General features: G+C 38.3%; 1 protein-coding gene across 8 annotated transcripts in view; it reads right to left on the bottom strand.

Moving 5' to 3' along the window:
- Positions 1–5,923: 5,923 nt before the first annotated feature.
- The window catches only part of DNM1L (dynamin 1 like), a 67,267-nt gene continuing 55,850 nt past the window's right edge, over positions 5,924–17,340 (bottom strand). For 2 of the 8 annotated variants that reach the window (XM_066258081.1, XM_066258082.1), the window contains 8 exons: positions 15,893–15,985; positions 12,854–12,910; positions 11,636–11,713; positions 11,353–11,385; positions 9,046–9,222; positions 8,779–8,888; positions 8,490–8,649; positions 5,924–7,904 (listed from right to left, as the gene is read on the bottom strand). In XM_066258081.1, coding sequence (XP_066114178.1) covers positions 7,848–7,904; positions 8,490–8,649; positions 8,779–8,888; positions 9,046–9,222; positions 11,353–11,385; positions 11,636–11,713; positions 12,854–12,910; positions 15,893–15,985 — 765 coding nt within the window. In that variant the 3' untranslated portion in view covers positions 5,924–7,847. The remainder of the gene's footprint in view (positions 7,905–8,489; positions 8,650–8,778; positions 8,889–9,045; positions 9,223–11,352; positions 11,386–11,635; positions 11,714–12,853; positions 12,911–15,892; positions 15,986–17,340) is intronic. The other 6 variants (XM_066258084.1, XM_066258086.1, XM_066258083.1 and 3 more) reach the window with 3 other exon arrangements.

Below are 17,340 nucleotides of genomic sequence, written 5' to 3'. Positions count from 1 at the left end.
TTATGGGATATTTTATTTCTGAATCCTTAAGCATTAAGGACTACCATAGAAAACCATGATTTCTAAGGTTAATTTGTTTTAAAAAGTCTATCTCATGAAGAAACTAAATGCCATCTTTATAATCCTATCCTTCTTAGACATGAGGAGCAACAATGAAAAGGAGGTATTATAAGAGATTATGGGTAGTTTTATATCAAGTATATGTATCTCAGATCTTGCTAGTATCTATACCAGGGGTCCCCAAACTTTTTACACAGGGGGCCAGTTCACTGTCCCTCAGACCGTTGGAGGGCCGGACTATAAAAAAAACTATGGACAAATCCCTATGCACACTGCACATATCTTATTTTAAAGTAAAAAAACAAAACGGGAACAAATACAATATTTAAAATAAAGAACAAGTAAATTTATTTTTTTTTTTTTTTTTTTTTTTATAATTTTATTTTTTTAATGGGGTGACATCAATAAATCAGGATACATATATTCAAAGATAACAAGTCCAGGTTATCTTGTTGTTCAATTATGTTGCATACCCACCACCCAAAGTCAGATTGTCCTCTGTCACCTTCTATCTTGTTTTCTTTGTGCCCCTCCCACCCCCTATCCCTCTCCCATTCCCCCCTCCCCCCTGTAACCACCACACTCTTATCAATGTCTCTTAGTTTCACTAGTATGTCCCACCTACGTATGGAATAATACAGTTCCTGTTTTTTTCTGATTTACTTATTTCGCTTCGTATCATGTTATCAAGATCCCACCATTTTGCTGTAAATGTTCCGATGTCATCATTTCTTATGGCTGAGTAGTATTCCATAGTGTATATGTGCCACATCTTCTTTATCCAGTCATCTATTGATGGGCTTTTTGGTTGTTTCCATGTCCTGGCCACTGTGAACAATGCTGCAATAAACATGGGGCTGCATGTGTCTTTACATATCAATGTTTCTGAGTTTTGGGGATATATACCCAGTAGAGGGATTGCTGGGTCATAAGGTAGTTCTATTTTCAGTTTTTTGAGGAACCACCATACTTTCTTCCATAATGGTTGTACTACTTTACATTCCCACCAACAGTGTATGAGGGTTCCTTTTTCTCCACAGCCTCTCCAACATTTGCTATTACCTGTCTTGCTAATAACAGCTAATCGAACAGGTGTGAGGTGGTATCTCATTGCCGTTTTGATTTGCATTTCTCTAATAGCTAAAGAAGATGAGCATCTTTTCATATATCTGTTGGCCATTTGTATTTCTTCCTGGGAGAAGTGTCTATTCATATCCTCTTCCCATTTTTTTATTGGATTGTTTGTTTGTTTGTTGTTGAGTTTTATGAGTTCTTTGTATATTTTGGATATTAGGCCCTTATCTGAGCTGTTGTTTGAAAATATCATTTCCCATTTAGTTGGCTTTCTGTTTATTTTGTTATCAGTTTCCCTTGCTGAGCAAAAACTTCTTAGTCTGATGTAGTCCCATTCATTAATTTTTGCCTTCACTTCTCTTGCCATTGGAGTCAAATTCATAAAATGCTCTTTAAAACCCAGGTCCATGAGTTGAGTACCTATGTCTTCTTCTATGTACTTAATTGTTTCAGGTCTTATGTTTAGATCTTTGATCCATTTTGAGTTAATTTTTGTACAGGGGGAGAGACTGTAGTCCAGTTTCATTCTTTTGCATGTGGCTTTCCAGTTTTCCCAGCACCATTTATTGAAAAGGCTTTCTTTTCTCCATTGTGTGTTGTTGGCCCCTTTATCAAAAATTATTTGACTATATATATGTGGTTTTATTTCTGGACTTTCTATTCTGTTCCATTGGTCTGAGTGTCTATTTTTCTGCCAATACCATGCTGTTTTGATTGTCGTGGCCCTATAATAGAGTTTGAAGTCAGGTATTGTTATGCCCCCAGCTTCATTCTTTTTCTTTAGGATTGCTTTGGCTATTCGGGGTTTTTTATAGTTCCATATAAATCTGATGATTTTTTGCTCTATTTCTTTAAAAAATGTCATTGGAATTTTGATGGGAATTGCATTAAATTTGTATATTGCTTTGGGTAATATAGCCATCTTGATTATATTTATTCTTCCTAGCCAAGAACAAGGTATATTCTTCCATCTCATTATATCTTTTTCGATTTCCCTTAACAATGGTTTATAGTTTTCATTATATAAGTCCTTTACATTCTTTGTTATGTTTATTCCTAAGTATTTTATTTTTTTTGTTGCAATCGTGAAGGGGATTATTCTTTTGAGTTCCTTCTCAGTTGTTTCATTGTTGGCATATAGAAAGGCTATTGACTTCTGTATGTTAATTTTGTATCCTGCGACCTTACTGTATTGGCTTATTGTTTCTAGTAGTCTTTTTGTGGATTCTTTGGGGTTTTCGATGTATAGGATCATATCATCTGCAAAAAGTGATACCTTTACTTCTTCTTTTCCGATATGGATGCCTTTTATTTCTTTGTCTTGTCTGATTGCTGTGGCGAGAACCTCTAGTACCACATTAAATAAGAGTGGAGAGAGTGGACAACCCTGTCTTGTTCCTGATTTAAGGGGGAAAGCCTTCAGTTTAGTGCCATTTAATATGATGTTAGCTGATGGTTTATCATATATGGCCTTTATCATGTTGAGATATTTTCCTTCTATACCCATTTTGTTGAGAGTCTTAAACATAAAATTGTGTTGTATTTTATCGAAAGCCTTTTCTGCGTCTATTGATAAGATCATGTGGTTTTTGTTCTTTGTTTTGTTGATATGGTGTATTACATTAACCGTTTTACGTATGTTGAACCATCCTTGAGATTCTGGGATGAATCCCACTTGATCATGATGTATTATTTTTTTAATATGTTGTTGTATTCGATTTGCTAGTATTTTGTTTAGTATTTTAGCATCTGTATTCATTAGAGATATTGGTCTGTAGTTTTCTTTTTTTGTGCCATCCTTGCCTGGTTTTGGGATGAGGGTTATGTTGGCCTCATAAAATGTGTTTGGAAGTATTGCTTCTTCTTCAATTTTTTGGAAGACTTTGAGTAGAATAGGAACCAAGTCTTCTTTGAATGTTTGATAAAATTCGCTGGTATAGCCGTCAGGGCCTGGACTTTTATTTTTGGGGAGGTTTTTAATGGTTTTTTCTATTTCTTCTCTACTGATAGGTCTGTTTAGGCTTTCTGCTTCTTCTTGACTCAGTCTAGGAAGGTTGTATTGTTCTAGGAATTTATCCATTTCTTCTAGGTTGTTGAATTTAGTGGCATAAAGTTTTTCATAGTATTCTACAATAATTCTTTGTATATCTACGGTGTCCGTGGTGATTTCTCCTCTTTCATTTTGGATTTTGTTTATATGAGTTCTTTCTCTTTTTTCCTTGGTAAGTCTTGCCAAGGGTTTGTCAATTTTGTTGATCTTTTCAAAGAACCAGCTCCTTGTTCTATTAATTTTTTCTATAGTTTTTCTGTTCTCTAATTCATTTATTTCTGCTCTGATTTTTATTATCTCCTTTCTTCGGCTGGTTTTGGGTTGTCTTTGTTCTTCTTTTTCTAGTTCCTTAAGGTGGGAAGTTAAGTGGTTCACTTGGGCTCTCTCTTGTTTAAGAACAAGTACATTTAAATCCACAAACTGACCAGTATTTCCATGGGAACTATGCTCCTCTCACTGACCACCAATGAAAGAGGTGCCCCTTCCAGAAGTGCAGCGGGGGCCGGATAAATGGCCTCAGGGGGCCGCATGTGGCCCGTGGGCCGTAGTTTGGGGACCCCTGGTCTATACTGTTCTAAAATCGCAGTGCCTCTAGCCTCCACATTAGAAATGCAAAATCTAGTATTAGAAACTTATTTTTTGTGTTGTTTAGGAAGCAAATACACTTTTCCTTAAAAAGGAGAAAAGTTGCCCTGGCCGGTTGGCTCAGTGGTATAGAGTGTTAGCCCTGCATGTGGAAGTCCTGAATTCAATTCCCGGCCAGGGCACACAGGAGAAGTGCCCATCTGCTTCTCCACCCTTTGCCCTCTCCCTTCTCTCTTATCTCTCTCTTCCATTGTAGCAAAGTTGGCCCAGGCGCTATAATGGCTCTCATTGCGATGGAGCAATGCCTTAGATGGGCAGAGCATCGCCCCCTAGTGGGTTTACCAGATCCCAGTTGGGCGCATGCAAGAGTCTGTCTCTCTGCCTCTATGCTTCTCACTTCAAAAATATATAGGCCCTGGCCGGTTGGCTCAGCAGTAGAGCGTCGGCCTGGCGTGCGGGGGACCCGGGTTCGATTCCCGGCCAGGGCACATAGGAGAAGCGCCCATTTGCTTCTCCACCCCCCCCTCCTTCCTCTCTGTCTCTTCCCCTCCCACAGCCAAGGCTCCATTGGAGCAAAGATGGCCCGGGCGCTGGGGATGGCTCCTTGGCCTCTGCCCCAGGCACTAGAGTGGCTCTGGTCGCAGCAGAGCGACACCCTGGAGGGGCAGAGCGTCGCCCCTGGTGGGCGTGCCGGGTGGATCCCGGTCGGGGGCATGTGGGAGTCTGTCTGACTGTCTCTCCCCATTTCCAGCTTCAGAAAAATACAAAAAAATATATATATACACACAAAAAAGTTATGTAAAGCCATAATTGGCATTAGAAATTACAATAGAAATAGTTTCTTTCCAAAGATTAAAAATCAGTACTTGACATTTCAGAGTTTCTAATTCAGTTTTCCACTCCCGTACCTGTTTCAGTGTAACTAAATGTATTCACAGCGTTTTGTCAGACTACTGAAGGTAGCAATATTTTATAAATTTGGAAATTAAGTTTTAAATTTCATTTTCTGTCCCCTAGCAGATTATAACTTGTGATAACCTGAAAACTTAAGTAACCAAAGTAAGAGGCAAATACAGTGTGTCCATAAAGACATGGTGCACTTTTGACCTGTCACAGGAAAGCAACAAAAGATGATAGAAATGTGAAATCTGCACCAAATAAAAAGGAAAACTCTCCCAGTTTCATACCTATTCAGTGCAGTTCGATGTGGGCTCACGCACAGATTTTTTAGGGCTCCTTAGGTAGCTATCCCATATAGCCTTTACAGACTCATCACTGACTGATGGCCTACCAAAACGGGGTTTCTCCACCAAACTGCCGGTTTCCTTCAACAGCTTATCCCACTGAGTAATGTTATTCCTATGTGGTGGCGCTTCGTTATAAATGCGCTGATATTCACGTTGCACTTTGGTCACAGATTTGAATTTAGCGAGCCACAGAACACACTGAACTTTCCTCTGTATCATCCACATCTCGACTGACATGGCCGTGGGTTGCTCTGCTGTATACACGGTGTTACATCATCATCTGTGCATGCGCACATGCTGCCACATCATCCTACAGAAACTGGGAGGGTTTTCCTTTTATTTGGTGCAGATTTCACATTTCTATCGTCTTGTTGCTTTCCTGTGACCAGTCAAAAAAAAAGTGCACCATGACTTTACAGACACACTGTATTATATTAACTATCCAATTGTATGAGAATATCAAAAGACACAGGTAAGGGGAAGTTTTCAGGTCAGATTTAAAAGATTTGGTATCAAGACTTAGTTAAGCTCTCCAACATCAGGCAAGTTTAATCTCCAGAACTGTTGCCACATATGAAAAATCAAGGTAGTAGCACCCCATTTCCCTGAGGATCAAGTGGAAGGTACACATACAATGTGGTTCAGAATCAAATTTCTTCTGGAAAACCTTACGGGCAGCAGAGCAAGGCTTTAATGTTCAAGTTCCAGCCAACTACTGCCTGGAGTATTTCGAGCAAGTCACTATTTTCCATATGCAAAAAATGGAGAAGACGTTAACACTTAAGGGAATTGTTAAAATCTAATAAAGTCATAAAATTTTCATACAATATAAACTATTAGATTTCTATGTTTAAAAGCCAAAGTTTATCTAAATCTTTTTTTGAGAGTCAAGTTAGGAAGAAAGTACTGATACAAACCAGCAACTTTATTTACACAGCAAGAACATACAGGATCCATTATAAATGTCATAGATCATCTCCACGTTTCAAAACTTCACTCAGTTTAAGGACCAACAAAGGCTTTCCCTTTCCATACCGTTCTTTCCTATTTTCCTTTGTACACTGTGTGTAGTACTAGAACGTGCATTATTACCATAGCATGTCTTTAAAGGTAACATTTTTAATTGGAAATGTTTGATATACTGGAGAAAGGTACATTAGGAGGGGTTTTACCCTTAAAATTCAAATGGCTAAAATGGTTGTTATCTGATCTGTCTGAAGTAAATCATGGATGGCTATAATTTCAAAGCTGATGTTTAATGATGGTAGTGATTTTAAAGTGTGCTAACAAACATTTTGGTGCCATGTATTCTGTCAAGATGGTACTACTCACCAATTCAAAGTACCATGTATCAGACTGAATCGGGTGTTTTTATGTTTGAGATCAGTTGATGAGCCTGTTGCTTCTTAGGAAATGGGAACCACATGCTAAAGTTAACATTTTCATACTGTCAATAGTTCTTCATAAATGTAACTTAAAAAATTTACTATCTGCAATATATAAATAATATATTGGTTATGATGGAGCTAGATGCCTTAAGGATTTTGACCCTTGTTAAAATTTATATCAAGAATCACCTGAGGAATTTTAATAAAATGTGTATGTATTCTAAACCTCACCCCCAAATCCCTGAATGCAATTTAGTAGTCTAGAAGCCATTAGGAATATGTATCTGCATGTTTCTCTTTAAATAAAGCTTCACCAATATTTTCTCACCTCTATTCTAATGTATTTCCCTGGTATGAAGCAGAAATATTACCAATAGAGAAAAGACACACTTCTTCTATAATCAGCACAGTAGTTGCCTCCGAGTGAATCTGGGAACATGGTGCAGGTGCCCCAATTTAAAGATATATCTGAATCACTACTATGATATTTGAAAACCAAGGGGATTTACTTTTTGAACCTCTAAAAACCGAAAGGAACTGGTCATCACCAAGGCTTACTAGATAGATAGTCAAGTCTAGATAGTTGTTTTTAACCCTTTGAAGTAGCAAAATGAAATTAGTTCTAGTTACACTTGTATTAATCTAAAAAATCATGTTTGTTTGATAACCAGTTTATGGAAACAAGAACATCCATTTGCGTTTTTTAAATGTTGCCTTACACATGTACGATTGTACTCTGGATGGTCGAGAGGCACGAGGACGTACATGAACATTCGTACTGCTCAAAGGGTTAATACAGGAAAATGTAATTCATGCTTCAAGGTTTGCAAATCAAAGGCATTTTAATGCAGTAGGGCAGTGTGGACCCAGAAGTGGAAGGGCTGCATAGCTACACAGTACACACAGCACGTCACTGTCATCATGATAGATCCTCTTGTGCATCCAGCTTTCTTACTAACAAATCAAAGTTTGCGGAGATAAAACTAAATCAAAGGACAGGTGGAAGTGACTATGTGAGTAACTTGTCAACCCACACCTTTCAAAGCCAGATCGGTTTGTAGAGTGCATGCAGTAGAGTCGTATGAAATGTCTCGGTGCGTTCTTGAGGGACTATGGCGGCAGCGGTAAGACTACTGACATTACACAGGGCATCGTATCCACAGGCAGACTGCTTGCACAAGAACATTAGCATTTCTTTTTAAGTTCAGATGAAACTGTCCCAAGACAGACTTGATGTATTTATATAGTGGGAAACTTTAGAAACAGCCATTTATTATTTGGACTAAATGTAATTCATTCTGTAATATATAGTACAACTTTCAGTTTATAGCCAGTTTCATTCCATTGCAATACACAGCAGGAGTTCATAAATACAAATCTACTCAAGTAGGCAGTAACTAGCAACTTTCAAGTCAACAAAGTCTCAGTTTTTTATAGTCCTCTTCACCAAAGATGAGTCTCTCGGATTTCAGCAATAATCTGACCTGCTCCTTGTAATGCCTGCATTAAAGATAAGAATTATAAATACATACTTATATCAAAGAATCTGAATTATGTGGAGTAATCTGTATTATGTGGTTGATTTATACTAGTATACTAACTAGTATCTATCTTGAATCTAATCAAGTACCAAGAGAATAAGATTAACCATCCTATAAAGACTACAGATGTATCCAGTAATGAAATTGCATTTTAGCCTGACCAGGTGGTGGCACAGTGGATAGAGCGTCGGAATGGGATGCGAAGGACCCAGGTTCGAAACCCCAAGATCGCCAGCTTGAGCACGGGCTCATCTGGTTTGAGCAAGGCTCACCAGCTTGAGCCCAAGGTCGCTGGCTCAAGCAAAGGGTCACTCGGTCTGCTGTAGCCTCCCCGGTCAAGGCACATATGAGAAAGCAATCAATGAACAACTAAGGTGTTGCAGCGCGCAACGAAAAACTAATGATTGATGCTTCTCATCTCTCTCTGTTCCTGTCTGTCCCTATCTGTCCCTTTCTCTCTCTCTGTCTCTATCACAAAAAAAAGAATGCATTAGGTATCTGTATCTACAACCAAAGTGTGACAGTTAAAAAATCACAGTAATACCTTAAGCATATCAGCTGCTTCTTTCCTACGCTGAGCCATGTCCTCAGATTCCGTCAGAAGGTCATCCAACAGGGAGGATTTGTACAGCTGTCCTACTAACTCACTCTGAAGAGTATCTTTCACATGATTAACCAAGAAATGCATCACTGCCTTTGGCACACTGCAAAAAAACAATATGATCCCTTTGATTTAGAATAAAAACCTAAAATTTTAAAAACACGTGTATTTTCAAAATAGATTCTGGCATCATCGATCAGTATTAGAGTCATTTACAGTACATACTACAAACCTGTCTTGAATATTCTTTCTGACAATAAGAAAGTATGATTTGATAAGTCGTTCAATAACCTCACAATCTCGCTGCTCACGGGCAGACAGTTTTCGTGCAACAGGAACCGGCTAAATGGGGGTGAGGAATAGAAAAAAAAAATATTTTTGTGCGATTTTGAAATGGCAATATTTAGCATTCAAAATTCAAGTAAGTTTTTGAAACTTTTCATTTGTCTTTCGTAGTGTTTTCCTACTAATTTGGAATAACCAAGTTCTCGTGGCTTACCACATCCAGCAGATTCACAGCATGGCCTTTCTGGGGACTGGCTGGCATAACTGGAATTGGTTTTGACTTTTCCTCAGCTAATAACTCTTCAGCTTTTGAAGTTTTTAGCATTCCTCTCCAATTGCCTGTTGTTGGTTCTTGAACAGCATCTCCAACCCCACCACCTCCAGGTGCAAGCTGAAAAAAAAAAAAAACATGTCCACAATCTGTCAATTATATCAAATGTGACAACAACTAAACAAAGCTCTTTTTGATAGGAGTCAAAGAAAACACATCCAATACCGAGCTGGAGCTACACTAGGGTCAGAAAGAGATGGGTGGCATGTATAAGTGGAGCTCTGAGCTATCTAAATGAAGAGGTTCTGCTATAAAATATTTGCAAGGCCGCCACCAATATTATTTATTATTTCCTTTCTTCTTTTTTTTTTTTTTTTTCATTTTTCCAAAGCTGGAAACAGAGAGGCAGTCAGACAGACTCCCGCATGCGCCCAACCAGGATCCACCCGGCATGCCCACCAGGGGGCAATGCTCTGCCCATCTGGGGCGTCGCTCTGTTGCATCCAGAGCCATTCTAGCGCCTGAGGCAGAGGCCACAGAGCCATCCTCAGCGCCCGGCCATCCTTGCCCCAAGGAGCCTCGGCTGGGGGGGTGGCGGGGGACAACAGAGAGGAAGGAGAGGGGGAGGGGTGGAGAAGCAGATGGGTGCTTCTCCTCTGTGCCCTGGCCGGGAATCAAACCCAGGACTCCCACACGCCAGGCCAATGCTCTGCCACTGAGCCAACCGGCCAGGACCTATTTCCTTTCTTCTTTAGCATTGGCTAGATTTTCAAAGTTTTTCCCTTTTTCCAAACCCTCTTAACACTAAATTGTAGAAGAAGTATAAGATGCCTTTAAAAATAAGACTGCTCAGGAAAAATAGAACTACCACTCAGCTTAATTTCTTCAAAGTAAATTTAAACACCACTGTTGAACTGTGAGCGCTCCAAAAAGTGTATGAACTCAGGTCTCCAAAGCTGAGTTTATGTATAGAAATACATAATGCGTTTCTTTATAGTAAACTATAAAGGTTACTTTATAGTTAGTGAAATAGCACAGGATAAAAGTAGACACTTTTTAATAAAAGAAATGAGAATGAATATACCTATGACCTTAAGCTGATGGTGACTTTAAGCTACCTAGAATGTGAAATATGACATGAACACACTGCAAGTTTCCTCAAGGCCTGTACTTCTGAGATGGGATCTACTGAAAGAAATGTAGTGCTACCACTAATCACAACTGCTTCTTCATTTTTCTAGAATATGTTAGTCCTTGATTTCTAAAAATAAAATGACTAGGATAAGAAAACCAGTAATTCATCAATACTTAAGAGATCAGATGCTCTTTAAGATCTTATATTCAAATAGCTGTAAGATGATACCCAAAATTTATAGGTTGAAATAAAAATGGCTTATATAAACTTAGCACAAGTATTATGGCTGCTGTTTAAAAATGTCAGTTTTTAGTATCATTCTGGCCTAAGTATGTCTCTGTTAAGATAAGCTTTATCCAAAGATAGGCAGTGTATTTACACATTAATTTTAAAATGCCTGTTAAGTAGACACAAATGATACAACAAATAAGATCTTGAGGAAATGCAAGCAAACTCAGGGTGATGCCATGAAGTAACACTTCAGCAACGCTTTCAGATGGTTCTCTTAGCACAGTGGGCTGAGAGAAGGTATTTATCATATTTTAAGATTCAAAACCTTAAATCTGGACAATAGAAAAGGACCTAAATGGCAGAAAAACCAGAAGAATGGGTCTGAAAAATGTACAGATTAGTTCTCTCCTAAAAATGTTATCAAGAATTAACAACAGTCTCAAACTCTCACAGTCCGTTTGCATTACTGTGCTTACGCTGTTGGGGCTCACATTAAGCTCCGTACACAGGGTGGCAAGTGCAGACAGAATGGAAGCACGAGAAAGAGCATGAGAGGGTTATCCATTAGTACTGGGCACATCTCAGGACCTTTACTGAGGAAATAGCCCAACAGTAGAATCTCCATTCTTGAAATCTTAAATTCAAAGCTATTCTTGAAAGTAACAGAAAACAGTGGGAAAGTCTACTGTTATTTAAAACAATGTTAAAACCAGAATTAATGCCATCTTTAAGTTAAAGGGATCAGTTAGCTAAGAGAAACATTAAAAACACAACACAGACAACGAGTTGGATGCCACTGTACTGATGGGCTCTTCAGTGGTTTTGAAAGTGTTTCAGTGAGAACCAAAGGTACCAACATGGCCATTCTGAAGTAAGAGACTCACATTTTTAGTTTCTCTTCTGTTGTCCTGAATTAACTGTTAAAAGATACGTTAAAACATGCAGTTTAACAAGCACAATTTCAGTATCAATGGCATGAAATTAAAACACTACAGAATAATTTCCTCTTTAACTTCTTTTTCTGTGCAAAGCATGCAGAGAATAATTTATAAGTATCCATTGTTCTATACAGTCCACATTAATACTGTTATGCAGTGTACTGTTTCCAGATGACGTCGTCGCACCAAACACTAGGCATGCAGGCTTAGATTAAACATCAGAACAGACCTTGCCATCAGCCTCAGCAGAAGCAGCAGGGGAGGGCTCCTGGGAGGCAGGTGCCAAAGCACTGGGAACTTTAGAAGACTAAAGGCAAAAAATGCAGGGGAAAAAAATCAAGGATGCCAAATGGAATTCAGAAACATTTTATAAATGTGAATTTTTCCCTCTGTATCAAAATAGTAAAGTAACATGAAAAACAAAAGTAATTATGGGACATAAAATTAATGTTTTTTCTGCCTTATTTCCTGTACTAATGTCACCTCTGTGAAGGCTTTCTTCAGATGAATACTTAAGAAAAATCCAAATCAAAAAACATCATTTTTATTTTTGGAATTTGGTAAGATCTTTTTTGGTAAAGAATTTGAGGTAATAGAATTTTATAAACAGAAACGATATATTCAACAATTACTGGTATTAATTTGTTATGTGACTATTATTGTCCTCCCTCTCCAAAAAGCCTTCCTGTTAACAGTCATTAGTCACTTCAACTAATTTCACAAAGTTGATAAAGTCACTGTGAATTAAAAATAAGTAAGTAAATAAAGCCGGACACTTAAAATCCATTTTTATGCATTGTCTTTAATTTTATTTTTCAATTATCGTTTACATTCAATATCTTTTTTTAATTGATTTTAGAGAGAGGAGGAAGGGAAAGAGAAACATGATTTGTTGTTCCACTTATTCATGCATTCACTTGTTTCCTGGATGTGCCCTGACCGAGGATGGAACTTGCAACTTTGGCGTATCAGGACAACACTCTTAACCAACTTAACTACCCAGCCAGGGCCAGTATCACCTTATATTAGTTTCAGGTGTACAGCATAGTAGCTAATCACTTGACAAAGTGTTTCCTCCAGCCCCAAAATTTCCAGTACCCACCTGGCACCATAGTTAATACAATATTATTGACTATATCCCTGTGCTGTGCTTACACCCCGTGACTATTTTATAACCACCAATTTGTACTTCATCACTTCACCTTTTAACTCAGCTCCCCAACCCACCTCCCATCTGAAAACCATCAGCCTGTTCTCTATAAAAATACCATTATCTTTAAATTATTCAAAGTCTGTTTTTAAACTTGCATACCTTTCCTCCAACAACGAAAAGGCTCCAATGGATTGTTAAAGGGAGAAGAAAAAATTACTCATAGGAGTAATACCCTGAGGCTTACCAGTCCACCTTTGCATAATGGGAATATGCTTTAAAAACATTGTTTTTTACCTTGTCTCGTGATACACCTGAAGGTAATTCTCTTGCTATCCTGTTTCTCCTTTGTTCCTATAAAACACAACCAAGCAAAACAAAAGTGATTATCGGAGCACTGAGATATAAGCCTACTAAAAAATAGCTTAATTGAAAAGTTTGGAATAACTTACAGTATATCCTCTCACTGTTGAAACTCATACCATAATTATATTTTAAAACAAACAAATCATTTAACCCAATGCTTCTCAATCTTTTTTTCTGCCCCAACACACCTGAAGGATACACTACAACTGTCAGTAATGGAGGCTCCCTGGCACTGAGGGGCCAGGGACCGAATCTCATGAGGCAATGGCCTTTCCCAATAAGTCAAGAGCCATGATTTAAACTGTTCCCACATAGCCTGACCTGTGATGGCGCAGTGGATAAAGCGTCAACCTGGAAACGCTGAGGTTGCCAGTTCAAAACCCTGGGCTTGCCTAGTCAAGGCACATATTGGAGTTGATGCTTCCTGCTCCTCCCCCCTTCTCTCTCTCTCCCCCCTCTCTATAATGAGTAAATAAAATCTTAAACTGTTCCCACATAAATGTGTATATGCCTTCAGCATATTATGCAGAATTTAAAGTGCACAGATTAGAGAAAACTAAAGCAAAGCCTTTACAATCACTCCAATTTAGACACCTCTGTGTTACAGTCACGCAACTCCCACACCCAAAACTACAAGTTTAAGAGATATCTGTGGTGAAGGTTATCCTGTAAAAATGTTCCATTTTCTTTACCCTAAACCAGTGGTCCTCAACCTCCGGACCGTTTTATTTACATTTAAGTCTGAACGATGTTTTATTTTTTAAAAATGACCAGATTCTCTCTGTTACATCCGTCTAAGACTCACTCTTGACGCTTGTCTCGGTCACATGATACATTTATCCGTCCCACCCTAAAGGCCGGTCACTGAAAATATTTTCTGACATTAAACTGGTCTGTGGCCCAAAAAAGGTTGGGGACCACTGCCCTAAACCATCTCCAGGACATAAATATAGTGTTGTAAACTGACAGTCCTTTCTGTAACCTGATAATTTCACTGCCTGCTCTTCTACAATAGTTTGCTAATATTATCAAAGTAACTCTAATACAAGTAGCTAAAGATACAGTTCACAAAAACGGGTATTGAATAAACATCTATGATATGTTAAAACACCATGATAGGTGCAAGACTATGAAAACAGAAGGATGTAGGTATTAATGACTCTGTCATGGGTAGCATCAAATATATAGTAGAAAAGCATTTACTGGTAGTTAAAATTGTTCCTGGGTAAAAAGCATTTCATAAATACTCCCAAACTTGCAAAAAGTTTTAAGTTAATAAAGCTTTGGAGTGATGATCTGTGGTTAATGAAGTGTTCTGACTGAAATTTCACCCATTTTTAATTTTTTCATGGGGGGTATCAGTGATTAAAAATATAGCAGATGAGGCCCTGGCCGATTGGCTCAGTGGTAGAGCGTCGGCCTGGCGTGCAGAAGTACCAGGTTCGATTCCCGGCCAGGGCACACAGGAGAAGCACCCATCTGCTTCTCCACCCCTCCCCCTCTCCTTCCTCTCTCTCTCTTCCCCTCCCGCAGCCAAGGCTCCACTGGAGCAAAGATGGCCCGGGCGCTGGGGATGGCTCTGTGGCCTCTGCCTCAGGCGCTAGAGTGGCTTTGGTCGCAGCATAGCGACGCCCAGGATGGGCAGAGCGTCGCCCCCTGGTGGGCATGCCAGGTGGATCCCGGTTGGGCGCATGAGGGAGTCTGTCTGACTGTCTCTCCCCGTTTCCAGCTTCAGAAAAAAAAAAAAAAATATATATATATATATATAGCAGATGATATGTATTTTAACTATGTTCAGAATAAAAAGTTAACACGTTTAAAGTGAACATTTTGAAGAGGGACACCAAGCACAAGGGAGGGAACCCAAACACCAGAAATTCTCACCCTCGTCTGCTACCAAGCAGTTACTGACGCAACTGGCCATAGGGCCCGACGGTCCTGACTTCCTAGCTTTAACTGTACAGGTCTACCCTCATAGGGTTACTGTACAGATTAAATGACAATATTCACATAAAGTTCTTTGGCATAGTAATTAAAACTAGAGACATACTTTTGTAGAAAAATACGGACCTGAATGATGCCATATATCATAAATGTCCTTGTCAATGATTACAAAATCTCCCAGACCCAAATTTTCCATGAAGTTGGTTTCAATGTTATAAGAACTAAATACTTATCCTCAGATAGTGTCTACATGCTAATTTTAACATAACCGTTATATATAGTTTACCTTCTGACAGTTTAACTTGAGTGCCTTACTCATGTACATTTTAGGATTTTTTGACTATAGGAGTCACTATGTACTAACGAAAATAGTTCCCTGTACCTGTTAAAGAGAAGGTGCTTCTGTCCTCCAACAGTGCCCAGCAAAATAAGCACTAAAGCAACAGCCATTAGCATCTGTGGGTCTCGGTTCCTCATCTCTTGTTTAACCAAAGGACTGAAGTCGATAACCCAGGGTCCCTTCCAGTTCCCAAATTCCATGTTTACAATATTCTTTCCATGCATATGCATAAGAGGAAATCTGATATAGAAGGGGACTGTGAAGTCCTATTGTATTAAGGAGTAGCAGAAACATTTACTGTTCTTGGATAAAAGTGGCAGAGAAAAAAATTAGCATCAGATAAATTCCTCATCCACCAGCCTCTGCTCCATCTGAGATCTTATGCAACTTTCAATATTAACCTCAAATGGAAAAAAAAAAGATGCATGAAATGCAGCCACTCCAATGAAAAGAGCACCCTACGTTTCCAAATTTACACCAATGTAGATAATTCTTGGAATATTACCTTCACAGCTTTCAGAGCCAAATGACAACAATTTTAAACATTCACTTTGTTTTACACACTCCAACCTGAATAAACTACAACCTTCACAGAAATGGAGCCAGGCAGTCCTTCAATACTATATCAATGAATCCCAGACTCTGCGTTCTACTTTCATAAAAAGGTTAATTTGAATTGTATTTACCTCTATGTTATTGTTCATTAACCCACAAGCATCAGCAAAGTCTGGATGTTTTGTGTTGATATAAGCCAATTCAATTGCCACTAAGTTATGGACCTAGAAAAATAAAATAAAATTAGGCTATACATAAAAATATGTCAACCAGTACAAGAAACAGATGCCTACATAAATACTTGATAATTACACCCAAAGTGATAAATCTTATGCTAAATAATATTTGCTCTATCTTTTTAATCATTTCTATTTTAGCATCTAAAGGGGGGAATGACATTAAGGTAGTTAGAAGTATTAAGTTGGGGGGGGGAGGAATGTTATCTATGTATTGCAAATCTAAGTCCCCAACACTTTATTCAAGTTTGGTATTAAAACCTCAGATCATTCACTATTCCATGTCAAAGTTTTAGGTCAGTTTCAACACTAAGAAAACATTTCATAATTTGATATAAAGATGTTAACTTTAAGAATACATTTAAAGACATAAGGCAGTGGTTCTCAAACTTTTTGAAGTTGGGGCGCATTTAAAATCCTACAAATAATTGTAGGTGCACTATATACAAAATATAAAGTCCAAGCATGCTTTTATGGTAAACAAAATAAATAAAGACAAAATTAAATTTATTCTATTCTGACATTATAAAACATTTTTATGTTACATTTTTTCAGTTATGCTTTTTAGAATTCATAAAAAAAGAGGTTAAAAAATAAAAAAAATTTTAAAAACTTAATCTTTATATATATATAAATATATACATTCTTAGTAAGATTTAGTAAATACAGCAGGTCAGGGCATGAATGTGTTAAGTTTTTCCATTCCTGTGTTTATGTTTCTCATAAACATGAGCCTGATGTGTCCTAGCGATTTCTTCAATGTTTGGGCCTATATTTGAAAGGCAAACTCTCATTTCCTCATCAATACATTGAAGAATTCCTCTCTTTTTACTCTTAATTGTGTTGAGGGTAGAAAATCCTAATTCACATAAATAAGATGTTGAAAATTGTAGTAAAATGTTCAAAGCTTTTTTAGATATTGCCACATATTCTTCTTTTATAGAAATCCAAAGGCTTCAAGAGACAGTTCCTTATGTTTAATCATCAATCCAAAACCCCCAGCACACATATCATCTTAACTTTACACCAAACAAAGGATAGAAGAAACTTGCCTCCAGTCTTTCTGGGGAACATGGGGGGTAGTGTGAACAATCCAGCACCACAGCTTAACAGCCCTTTGCAACCTAATCAGGCAAGTGAGGTGGGGGGTTGGGCAGACTGTCAGTTTACAGCCAATTCCTCACACCTCTGTCCCCCTAAAAATCTAAACTCCAAAAACCCTGTTGGTTTTTTGGTCCCCAAAAGGCATATATTTCTCTGGAATACCATAGGGCACATCTGGAAATCTTCTACGGCACACCAGTACGCCCTGGTGCACACTTTGAGAACCACTGACAAAAGGT

This window comes from Saccopteryx bilineata, chromosome 2, assembly GCF_036850765.1.
Source record: "Saccopteryx bilineata isolate mSacBil1 chromosome 2, mSacBil1_pri_phased_curated, whole genome shotgun sequence".
Taxonomy (NCBI): Eukaryota; Metazoa; Chordata; class Mammalia; order Chiroptera; family Emballonuridae; genus Saccopteryx; species Saccopteryx bilineata.
Note: the sequence above shows the minus strand (reverse complement) of the source record. Positions and strands in the feature narration are given on the sequence as shown.